This window comes from Canis lupus, chromosome 1 (assembly GCF_011100685.1).
Source record: "Canis lupus familiaris isolate Mischka breed German Shepherd chromosome 1, alternate assembly UU_Cfam_GSD_1.0, whole genome shotgun sequence".
Taxonomy (NCBI): Eukaryota; Metazoa; Chordata; class Mammalia; order Carnivora; family Canidae; genus Canis; species Canis lupus.
This window is the reverse complement of record NC_049222.1, coordinates 114,191,734-114,202,851: the sequence shown is the minus strand read 5'-3', so window position 1 is coordinate 114,202,851 and position 11,118 is coordinate 114,191,734. Positions and strand designations below refer to the sequence as shown.

At 59.6% G+C, this 11,118-nt stretch overlaps 1 protein-coding gene across 6 annotated transcripts; it reads right to left on the bottom strand.

Moving 5' to 3' along the window:
* Nucleotides 1-1,567: 1,567 nt before the first annotated feature.
* Nucleotides 1,568-7,442, bottom strand: CCNP (cyclin P). 6 transcript variants are annotated; one of them, XM_038528878.1, is made up of 7 exons: nucleotides 5,893-6,841; nucleotides 5,382-5,519; nucleotides 4,868-5,294; nucleotides 3,578-3,667; nucleotides 3,340-3,495; nucleotides 2,664-2,936; nucleotides 1,568-2,587 (listed from the first exon to the last, which is right to left on the bottom strand). In XM_038528878.1, exons 3-7 carry the CDS (start codon nucleotides 5,099-5,101, stop codon nucleotides 2,309-2,311), a joined length of 1,032 nt encoding a protein of 343 aa, XP_038384806.1. In that variant the 5' UTR covers nucleotides 5,102-5,294; nucleotides 5,382-5,519; nucleotides 5,893-6,841; the 3' UTR covers nucleotides 1,568-2,308. The 6 variants fall into 6 exon arrangements, with proteins under 6 accessions (XP_038384806.1, XP_038384807.1, XP_038384808.1 ...); XM_038528879.1 differs by lacking the exon at nucleotides 5,893-6,841 and adding an exon at nucleotides 7,170-7,442 and having other exon boundaries at nucleotides 4,868-5,519; XM_038528880.1 differs by lacking the exon at nucleotides 5,382-5,519 and having other exon boundaries at nucleotides 4,868-5,352; nucleotides 5,893-6,843.
* Nucleotides 7,443-11,118: the final 3,676 nt, after the last annotated feature.

The following is an 11,118-nucleotide window of genomic DNA, read 5'->3' as shown; positions in this document are numbered from 1 at the left end:
AAGCGGACAAGCCACAGCCCAGAGTGAGCAGCACAATGATACAAGAGTGTACAGAAAAGGAAGCACGTTGAGAGGCTTTTAAGAGAAAAACAGGGTGAATGAGATGGTTGATCTTCGACCTTCCTTTGCCGCTTACCTGGGACCTTGGCCTCCACCTTGCCTTCCTCCTGTGTAACCTGGGGAGAACAATTGAGTCAACTTCGGAGAGATTATAGACACTGAACTACCTTATGCAGGTAAAGCAGTGAGCAACCAGCCGGCACAGGAATGGGAGTTTACAACCCCGATTCTTATCACCCTTGAGACCGTGAGGTATGTGATTATGTGATCATGTGATCGTAAGTGCCCGGCCCTAGTCCGCATCCATGTGTAGCTGTTGAATGAATGAGTGAATGAGTAAATGTATTCATTTCCATTTTGCCACCCTCCCCTACACCCTGCAGGGCCTGGCTTGGGCCTCAGCCCCAAGCACCAAGCTTACATTTCCACTCCCCCTTCCACCACAATCTCCCTTCTGGGGGCCACATGGTAGGTCCCACTCGACAGGTCCAAACCTGAACGCAGCACCTTCCATCCCAACACCAATATTTGCTTCTGTCTCTCTTTGAACTTTGCTGAATGAGTCGCCCCCTCTCTCTGGTCCTCCAGCTTTGAACATATCCAGGGCAAAAAGTTCGTCCTCTCTCGCACCTCCAAACCTAGGCTTGGTTAAGAGTCTAATATTCCTGTGGTTGAAATCCTGAGATCACTTCAGGCATGTTTTTAATTTAAAAACGTGGAGATGCATTGATTTGTAACAAAGATTTGCTGAGCACCTCCTAAATAGCTGGGTGCTGGGGGTTCAGTAGAAACGGGAGATGAGTGTACCTAGCATGCAGTCCTGTTAGGATGCAGTGCTAGCAATCCCATAACACCTACTCAGTGTCAGGCACTGTCCTAAAACTCTACATATGTATTAACTCACATCCTCCTCACACCTCTATGTGACTTCTACCCATTCACACCGTGGCACTCTAGGGGTTAAGTAAATCAGATCCCTTTTATAGAACACTTGCTATCAAAGACCCATACTATCACAAACTGACTCTCCCAGGCCAGCATATGTGATATGTTGGGCTTGTGCAACGTTTAAGAAATATTGAATTAATTGCTAACATACGGAAGTAGAGACACTTGTGGAATTGTAGAATTTCAGCTTCACTTGAACAAAATCTGCCAATCTGGCAACACCGAGGTAGCATTCCTTAGGACTGGGGCACGTAGTCTCAGCTCCCCCCCCCCCCCGCCCCATCCCTCGTTTCTCCCCAACCCTGAGACCCAGAGCCCCTCAGGTTGCAGCATCTCCAGCTCTTTTACCTCCAGCTGGCGGTTGTGCTTGGCTTAGCCGCGCGTGCCGAAGTCCGCCAGCGCCCCCTGGCGGACGGGACCAGCATCTGCATCGTACCTCCCGGCCGCCATTAAGGGACTGGGTAAAGAACATCCAATCAGAAAGAGGAGAGGCCTGGAAGGCGACCAATCAGAAGCGAGAGGGCGGAATTCGACCAATGAGGACAGAGAGCGCTCCGGATTAAAAAAAACTCTTTTATTGAAGTGGGAGACGGACACACACGAACAGTCCTTTGATGCGGCCTCCGGGCTCAGCGAGGCGCGGGCTGGGGGCGGCGGAGCAGGCGGGCGGCGGCGAGGCTCGTGCCCTGGCGCTGGGGCCGCGCGTACTTGAGGAAGACGGCGGCGCGGCCGGGCGCGGGGCCTCGGAGCGCGGCGCGGGCCATGCACGGCTGGAGCGGGCGCAGCTCTGCGGGGCTGCGGCGGGGAGACGGAGAAACGGGGGCGGGGGCGGCGGCGAGGACGACCTGTGAAGGCGCGTTGGCCGGGGCCCCCGAGGACCAATCAGGGGTGCTCCAGCTTAGGCAGTGGCTGGAGGGCGCCGGGGACGGGCAGGCCGCCCCGGTTGTCCGCCTCCCCGTGCAGAGCGGGAACGGCGGGGAGGCACGGAGCGGGGCCGAGGATGGACGGACGTCCAGCTCCATCCCGGGGTGGGGGTGGGGGCGGGGGGCTGGGCTGGGCGACAAGGGAACTCGCCGGTGGCACGGTTAACGGGGAGGAGGGGCGCCCCTCAGGCAACTGGAGGGACACCGCATTTGCGGCTAGAGGGGAGCTGGGGGGCTCGAGGTTGTCAACCCCGGGCCGCAGTTAGCGGATCTTCCGGGCCTCGGAACACCCTATCTTCCACCCTGGGGCAAGGTTTAAGGGTCCCCAAATCGGGACAAACACCTCATCCTCTGACACCCCAAGGGTAGACATTTTCTCACACCCAGAGAAGTCTGGGTGCGCCCCCCGCTCCCCGGCCATTGTCGCCCATTCTCTGAGACGGAAAGGCGGGGACCAGGAAAGTAGGTTCCTGAAGCCACCGGGCCCCTCCCCGGGAGCCGTACCTGTAAAGCGAGGGCTCGAGGCCGGAGCCCGCCCCGTCGAGCAAGCGGTGCGCCAGGCTCAGCGCCGCGGCCGCGCGCCGAGCCGGCTCCCATCCTGCGGCCTCGGCCTCCAGCAGCGACAGCTCCAGAAAGTAGGTGGCGAGCAGCGTCACCTGGCCAGGCCCCGGAGGTCAGGCCCCGCCCCATCCCTGCGGCCCCGCCCTCGCCTCCGCCCCGCCCCCTCCGCACCTCTGGGCGGCTCCGGGCCAGCGCGGCGAGGAGCCCGAGGCAGAGCAGCGGGCCCGGGTGGTGCAGCCGGAACTCCAGGCGGCTCAGGATGCGGCGCTCGGCGCGCAGGAGCTCGGCCCGCGAGAAGGAGCCGGCGCCCAGGAAGCAGAGGGAAGCGGACTGCGGGTGGCGGGGAAAGAGGTGGGAGGGCCTTGGGCGGGGTGGGGGGCGGTGCTCCCTGCCCTGTCGCCCCGGGAGCGGCTCAGTCTCCGATCTGAACCTCGATTTCCCGGTCTGCAAAATGGGGCGGTTGATTTGTTGTCTGGAAGCCTTGGCTGAAGAATCAGACCTGGGTTCGAGTTCAGCCCCTACCAATTTCCCACCGCGTGACTGGGACATCACAAACTGAGACGGAGCTTCCTCGCCCGTAGAACGGAAACCCCGGGGAGCTCCCGTTAGGCACCGACTCCAGTGAAGCACTGCAACGACTAGAACTGTTCAAGCCTCGGTCCAAGCCCCAGCTGCTCTGGGCCTCAGTCTCCCCCTCTGTTACAGGGACGCGCTGGGAGCAGCCCCGGCCTCGCACACATGCCGGGATTCCGAGGGCCCGTAGCGCGCTAGCTCGGCGCGCCGTGGGCCTCCCACCTGTGCCGCGGCGAGCGCGGGTTCCACCCTCCCGGCCCCACCCCGGAAGTACCTCGGGCAGCACGCACTCTTCCACTTTGCAGGCCACGAACAGGCAGGCCACGCCCAGCAGCTGCAGGCGGTGGAGGCGCACTCGGCCCGCGCGCAGGTAGGAATCGAGCAGGTGCACCGCCAGGTAGAGCGTGTCCCCCGCCAGGCCCAGGTACTCCTGAGGAGGGGCGCGAGTGACGCCAGGGCTCCAGGCTGCGACGCGGACCCAGCTCTCCCGCCTGCCCCCGTCCCATACGTACGTGCACCTGGATCAGCCAGTCCACCACCAGCGCGCGCATCTCCGGGGTCACGGTCGGGGGCAGGGCGCTCCGGGGCAGCGCGCGGCACACCTGCGGTTGGGCACGGAGGGCCTCACTCCCCACACCTGGGCCTCGGCCCCTCGCCTGAGGCGGGGCCCCCAGGGCAGCAGCCTCCTCGCACCGCCGGAGGAAGGGTGAGCGCCGCGGTGAACCCGGCCTCCAACGTCTTCCCCGAATGCTTCTATTCCTCGTCCCCATCAGAGCTGGGACTTTGTTGTGGACGCCCCCCACCTCCCCGCCACCTCTCCAACCTGTACCCCATGGCCATGGCTCCTCCTGAGCATCTCCCCCGGGGTTTCCAGACCACTAGCGGTCACCAACCCTCAATCCATCGTCCTCCGAGCACCCAGAGGGTCTAAAATACAAAACTGGCCAAGGACCTCCCCAACTTCAAACCCTTCCACGGCTTCCAGCACCCTCGGGAGAAAGCCCTAATTGCGCTCTCAGGCACCGCCCCTGCGCCACCACCTCCTCTTGCCCCTCTCCACTCACAACCCACACTCCAGCTCCACCAGCCTTCTCTAGCCCTGCACTAGGACAGTCCCAGCCCTACCCCAGGGCCTTTGCACTTATGCACTGTTCCCTCGCCTGGAATGGTCCTTCCCCGGCTCTTTGCACTGTTGAAACCTCAGCTCAAACTCCCTGGACTTTTCCCAGACAGAATTCTCTCTGCACCCTGCACCCCGCCCCCCGTCCCCGGCTCCGGCTCCGGCTCCGCACTTCTTGTTCCTCGAGTGTTTTGATCTGAAGCTATCCGGCCTTTCCTTGTGCGTCTGTCTGCCTCCCCAGGCCGCTGGCCCCAAAGGGCAGGGATTTCTCTCTGGATCACACCTGTATCTCACTTCCCGACGGTCCTTGGCTGGGGAGGGACAACTCCCCGCTGCAGTTTCTTAACCAACTTCGGCCCCGCCGCGTTTATTCCGACAGGGCCTATCCTGCGCAGGTGTCTGCAGGTGACCCGGCCGCGCTTTGGCCTCCGTGGCCCTTGTGCTAATACCGCCTGCGTCGGCTTGTCCGCAAGAACAGGCCGGGGGTTCATCACAGCGTCCCCAGGGCCTAGAACAGGCTCAAAAACGTTGGCTGGCACATCGCCAAGTGCTCGGAAACGAATCCTTGCGAGGGACAAGTTGGTTACCAAGGGGCTGCAGGCAGGGCTTGCGGGGGCGGCCGCGAGCCGCCAGCTTTCTCGGGGCTAACCCCACCCGCTCTGCTGCCCCGGGGCGCGCTCACCATGACCTCGGTGAAGATGTCCCCGGCGTACTCGCGCTCCCCCTCCAGCCCCAGCGCGCTCAGCGCCTCCGCCAGCCCCGGCGGCGCGCACGGCCCGCGGGGCCCCTCCCGGCGTCCGGGAGACCCCCGCGGGCCGTCGGGGATGCGGTCGGGGGAGGCGGCGGGGCTCTGCAAGGGAGAGGGGCGGGGGTCAGCGCCGGAGAGGGCCGGGAGGCGGGACCCCGGCCGCCGCATCTCACCGGCATCCTCCACGCTGGCGTTGGGGGGCGGCGGTGGACCAGCCGAGCGCCCCTCTTCCTGCTGGAGCGAACGGCCGGCGGCGGGCGCTTTAAGTTGCGCCTGCACGCATGCGCGCTGAGCACGCCTCACCTGGGCAGGTGCAGAGGCGCTGGCGACGGCTACGCCGCTTGGCTCCGGCCCCTCAAACCTAAGGTCAGGCACCTGCAGTCAGAAACTCCGGCTACTCCGAGGCTCCCTTCCCTCAGCTGTAAGGTAAGGATTGTTTCAAACCTACTGCGACTCGGGACGCCCCCGGGGTGGCTCGGGGCGTGATCCCAGGATCCGGGATCGAGTCCACACAGGGCTCCCTGCGTGGAGCCTGCTTCTCCCTCTGCCTGTGTCTCTGCTTCTCTGTCTCTCATAAAAAATAAATCTTAAAAAGAAAAAAAAATAAATAATAAAAATTAAAAAATAAAATAAAATCTTAAAAAAAAATACTAGGACAAGCGGCCCGCGATGACTAGCGCCGCGACTCCTCACTGCTCCCCGGTCCCCCCCCCCCGCCAGTCTGTCCCCCCCCCCATGTAGCCAGAAGCGAGCCTGTGCACACCCAAGTCGGACCGCACTCGGCCTCCGTTCAGCACTCCATCGTGGCCCCCATCTCCCTCTGTTTGAAAGTTCGCGAGGTCCTTTATTATCCTCGCACCCAGCGCCACACACAGCTCATCCCCCCCCCCCCCCCCCCGTGTCTCTCCTGCCACACCAGCCTCCTGGCTCATTCGCACCCACACCAGGCACGCTCCTACCTCAGGGCCTTTGCACTGGCGGTTTCCGCTGCTCTGCCCTCGGAGATCCCTCCCTGGAAGTATTTACTCAATGCTACCTTCTCCCTGAAAGCGGCTGCCCCGAGGATTCCCTATCACCATTCTTTGTACTACTCTCTCCGTAGCTCTTATGCCTGACCTCACCCACGGTCTCCCTCCTGACGAGAGTGTGAACCCCAGGGGGCAAGGCTTGTGTGGTGTTTCGATTGCTGTATTCCCAGTGCCTAGAATGGAGTTTGGCACATGGCAGGTACTCAAGAAGTACCTGTTGGATGAGTAAGCGGACAGGCTGGATAGAACTTAGAAACGGTGACCTGGGGACGCCCGGGTGGCTCAGCGGTTTAGCGCCTGCCTTTGGCCCAGGGCCCGATCCTGGAGACGTGGGATCAGGTCCCGCGTCAGGCTCCCTGCATGGAGCCTGCTTCTCCCTCTGCCTGTGTCCCTGCCTGCCTCTGTGTGTGTGTCTTTCATGAATAAATAAAATCTTTTTTAAAAGGGCCCCCTGGGGAAGTGATGCACAGTGAAACCTGAAAGGCAGGGAGCCAGGAATGCAAAGGAGGGGAGGAATCTTCCAAGCGGCAGAAACAGCATGAACAAAGGCACTGAGGTAGGACAGGGAAGGCTATGTTCAGGCACCGGGAGGTCAGCGAGGCTGAAAAAGTGAGCAGAGGAATGAGAGATGCTGAGCCAATGACCTCCGGCCAGACAAGATCACCCAGACTCCTCACCTTGGCCACAAGGTCCCTTCGGCCCGTCAGTGCCTCTCTAACCTCATTTCCTCCTGTTCTCCCCCTCCCTTATGCCACTGGACACACCCGGGCCTCTTTATGTTCCCCAAATGCATCGGGCGCCTATGGGCCCCAGGGCCTTTGTGCTAGCTGTGCGCTTTGCCCGGATGCTTGATTAAAACCTAGAGTTAACAAAAAAAAAAAAAAAAAAAAAAAACTAGAGTTCGGGGATCCCTGGGTGGCTCAGCGGTTTGGCGCCTGCCTTCGGCACAGGGCGTGATCCTGGAGGCGTGGGATCGGGGGTCCCGCGTCCGGCTCCCTGCGTGGAGCCTGCTTCTCCTTCTGCCTGTATCGCTGCCTGTCACTCATGAATAAATAAAAATCTTAAAAAACCAACCAACCAACCAACCAACCAACCTAGAGTTTTCCGCTTTCAGAGTATCTCTACGCGAGATACTAACTACAAAGGGAAAGGGGTAACCGCAGTGGAGACATGTGACAGACCCCACTTTAAGGGACCGAAGTCCTCACCAGCCTCTCCGAGAGGACGCTCGGAGAAGGACTCATCATTTCTCAAGTTTCCCGTCACAAGTAGCTGGACTATCCCGGTAGGAAACATCAGGCCACAAGCCTTAGCTGAGGGACATCCTATGGAACAACTGGCCTGTAAGTTTCAAACCTGACAACCGGACGCCACCGGGGTCATTAGCCAGGGGGCCTTTCTCCTTTTGTAGACAGGGACAGGAGTGTGCCCATTAGTCAAGTGTGATAAGGATCGGAGAGAAGAGGGTTGTTCCGGTACTAACTTCCTGACCTGGATAACTGAACTGTGGTCAAGAAAGAGAACGTTCTTGTTTCAGGATGGATAGGTACATACGGGGGGGGGGGGGGGGGGGGCGATGAACAGAAAACGTCACAGCAACCTGCAGGAAGGGTAGGTGAGAATTCTCTGTACTTCCTTTAAAGTCAAATTTTACTTTTCAAAAATATTTTTATTACTTCAAGAGAGACACAGAGAGAGGCAGAGACACAGGCAGAGGGAGCAGCAGGCTCCCTGCAGGAGCCCGATGCGGGACTCGATCCCGGGACCCCAGTCCCGCCCTGAGCCAAAGGCAGACGCCCAACTGCTGAGCACCCAAGTCAAATTTTATTTTTTTTTTATTTTTATTTTTTTTAAAGTCATGCTTTTTTTTTTAATTTTTATTTATTTATGATAGTCACAGAGAGAGAAAGAGAGAGAGGCAGAGACATAGGCAGAGGGAGAAGCAGGCTTCATGCACCGGAAGCCCGATGTGGGATTCGATCCCGGGTCTCCAGGATCGCGCCCTGGGCCAAAGGCAGGCGCCAAACCGCTGCGCCACCCAGGGATCCCCCAAGTCAAATTTTAAAGTAGGTTCCGGGGAAACTGCAGAGACAGAGTGCCCGTACACCCCACACCCACCTGCCCTATCAGCGCCCTAGTAGCACCCGTCACAACCACGGACGGTAGGACCACCACCCTGATCGCCTGCCAGGGGCACCTCCTGCCAACGGGAGCTCCACCGTCGATGTTGCCCTTGACCGCCTGGCTGGCACTAGTGCTTGTCGGGTTTCCCCCTTTCCACACGGCCCCCTTTGGAAGGAAGTCACTTCGCGGCCCACAGGTGAGGAATGGGGGACCCACTCCCCCCCACACCCCGGAGGCACAGCAGCTACAGGAATTAGCTGGACGTCCGTTCCGACAGATCTGTTCCCACCACTTAGCGTTTATCTCTGTGCAAACTCGATTGTGAACTTCGGGTATAACCCTGCACAAGGCTACAACTTCTGTGCTCTCAGCCCGGGGTAGGGAGGCACTTTCCAAGGTCCCCAGTGTCCCTTTACACCTCCCCCAACCCCCCACCAGGAAGGCTCTGCTGTGCCTGCTTCTGAGCAGGTCCTGACTTCCAGGTGCTTCAGACCTAGAATCATCTTAGTACTATTCTTTTGGAAGTTTTCCTCTACAAGCCTGCACCTGCAATTATTTTAAAAATGACGTTACAAATCTGTGAATCACTACATTTTTGTGGGGAAAGCTGACACGTATTAAAAATACAGCCACCCTGGAATGTGGGCGAGAGAGTGCGGGAAAGACGGATCATTAAGGTTTCTAACAGCACTGTCGGGAGCAGCAAAAAAACCTAGAGACCGAGTCAATTCTTGTCAGTTGGAGGCAGCTGGGTCAGTTGAGGCACATCTGCGTCGTGGCCATGAGGGGGTCCCCAAAATACAGAGAGGGCTTACAGGCCCTCATTTTTACCAGTGACCGACACAGCCCATCCACAAGGCCCACACGCAGGAGGAGCACCGGTTAGGACGCGGCAGGTAGAGCCCAGGGGCTCCGCATTAGTAACTGGGCGGCGAGCCACGCACACCCCCAACCAAACCCAAGGGGGAGCCCTGTTCTGACGCCCTGTCCACCTGCTCAGGACCTGGGACCCGGGGTGACTTCCACTCCTCTCTTCCTCATACTTCGGCTTTGCTCGCGTTATTCTTCGAACGTGTGAAATTTCCCACGTGCACGTGACAAAAGACAAATTAATCTACTCAGAATTAAACGTTTCCAACTGCTTAAAATTTTATTAAAACTCTCCCACCTGAAATTCCCTCCAGGAGAAGTTCTACAGAAGTAAGCACCGCTACGTGTGGGAACTACGATCGCCCGAGGGAAGTGGCTCATCAGCCTGTGGGCCCCGCACTGGGGACAGTGAGGCGACCCAGGGGACTGAGGTAGGCTCGGGGTGTCCCTCCGTGGGGGGCAAGATGCGAAAGGAGGCCTCGGCCGGAGAGGAAACTAGGTTTTTCTCTAGAAGCTTCTCTGTTTGTCTTAGGACCACGAGAACATACTTTTGTAATTAAATAAATAATACAGTCCATATGAAGTTAGAAAAAGCCACGCATTCCTGGGATCTTGGCTGTAGAGGAGATTCCTATAAACTGAATCTGACTTTCCTGCTACCCTCACTCAAGATCTCAAAGATTCCACGCGTGAGAAGCAGCCCTAACCCCTTCTGGCAAAATCCAACATTAAATTCACCTGTGCCAGGGCAACCCTGGGCCTGAGGTGTGGGGAGAGTCAAGCACGGGCACCCCAGGACAAAGGGGACAGCTGTCAGAGGATCCCAGAGCTATGAGGGCTGTAGCCAAACGAGAGGTGCCCCCGACCGACAGCCATCACGACTCCCGTCCATACACCAAGGCTCCTGCATTGGCGTGTGGGGCCCTCAAGGCTCCCTGGTTTAGCCCAAGTGGGGAGAAGCGGACGTGCAGGTACCACCCGGCTCCAGGGCCCAAGGGCCGCATGCAGTGCATCCACCCCCTCACGCTCACTCCCAGGGCTCGGTGGCGCCCCGCACACCCTCCTCATTCAGGGTCACCCTGACTGGCCCACCCTGTCCCTCCCCACCTCTTCTTGCCTGGGCAGCTTCTGAAGACCTAGAATGGTCTCTGCCCACCGTGCCACCACACCCCAGCTCCGGGAAGCTTCCAAGCTCCTCAGCAGCTTCCACCCGCAGGGGGACCCACCCCGAGCCCCACCTGCCCGCCCCCTAGAGCCGGAGGCCAGGCACGGCTCCCGGTGCCCAGGTCCTGCCACAGCGGACAGGTTCCAGGAGCGGATCAGTGGGGCCAGGCTCTGCAGGCAAGGAATGGCCCAGGGCGGCGGGCCCCGGTCTCCAATGAGTGTCTTTATTGCTTGTACCGTACAAATGGGGGGAACGGGGAAGGCCAGTAGGGAGGACAGAATTGTCAGATAAATGACATACACACACAGAAAGGAAAAAGACACCCCCCCCCACCCAAACCACCCTCACCCCACCCTAGGATGTCTCTCTCTGAACTACCTAGTACAGGAGGTGGGGCCGGCAGATCAAAGCCACAACTAAGGTCCACACACCCAGAGATGTTGGGGGGAGGGAGGAGGGGGGAAAGAGAGGGGGAGGGAGGCTGGACAGCAAATGGGCCCCAGGTGTGGATCCCCCACTAGGCCAGCACCCCTCCCCGACGGGATGCAACGCTTGGGCCAGAGACAGGGCCCAAGTCCACACACACCGCACACTCAAGGCCGGGACACACTTACCCTCACACACACACACACCCAACACACATGCACACACACACACCCGTGTGCATCCACGCCCCAGATGCACAGGCACATCCACAGACACACAGAGTCTGAGGCACGCACACGTGTGCCCACAGCATGGACACATGTTCACCTTAAGGCTGCAGAACGTGGGGCCCAGAGAGGGGGAGGTAGGGAGGGGCCACGGAGCCTCCCCTTCTCAGAGGCTGCCCCCCAGTACGTACCAGAGACCCCCACCCATACCCCCTCTTCGACCCCAGTCCATGGGGCCCAATACTGTCTCGGTGCGAGATGTGTAACAGCTGGAACTGGCACCCCTCCGCCCCAGGCGGAAAGAAGGGGGTAATCCCAGCCCCCATCCTTGGAAAGGGCTGGGGC

Coding starts and splice junctions, on each gene's coding strand:
- CCNP (XM_038528879.1), bottom strand. CDS start 5,101: ATGCGGCGGCCGGGGTCCCGCCTCCCGGCCCTCTCCGGCGCTGACCCC. Junction 3,496..3,577: donor ACTGGCTGATCCAGGTGCAC/GTACGTATGGGA, acceptor GCCCCTCCTCAG/GAGTACCTGGGCCTGGCGGG. Junction 2,937..3,339: donor AAGAGTGCGTGCTGCCCGAG/GTACTTCCGGGG, acceptor CCCATTTTGCAG/ACCGGGAAATCGAGGTTCAG.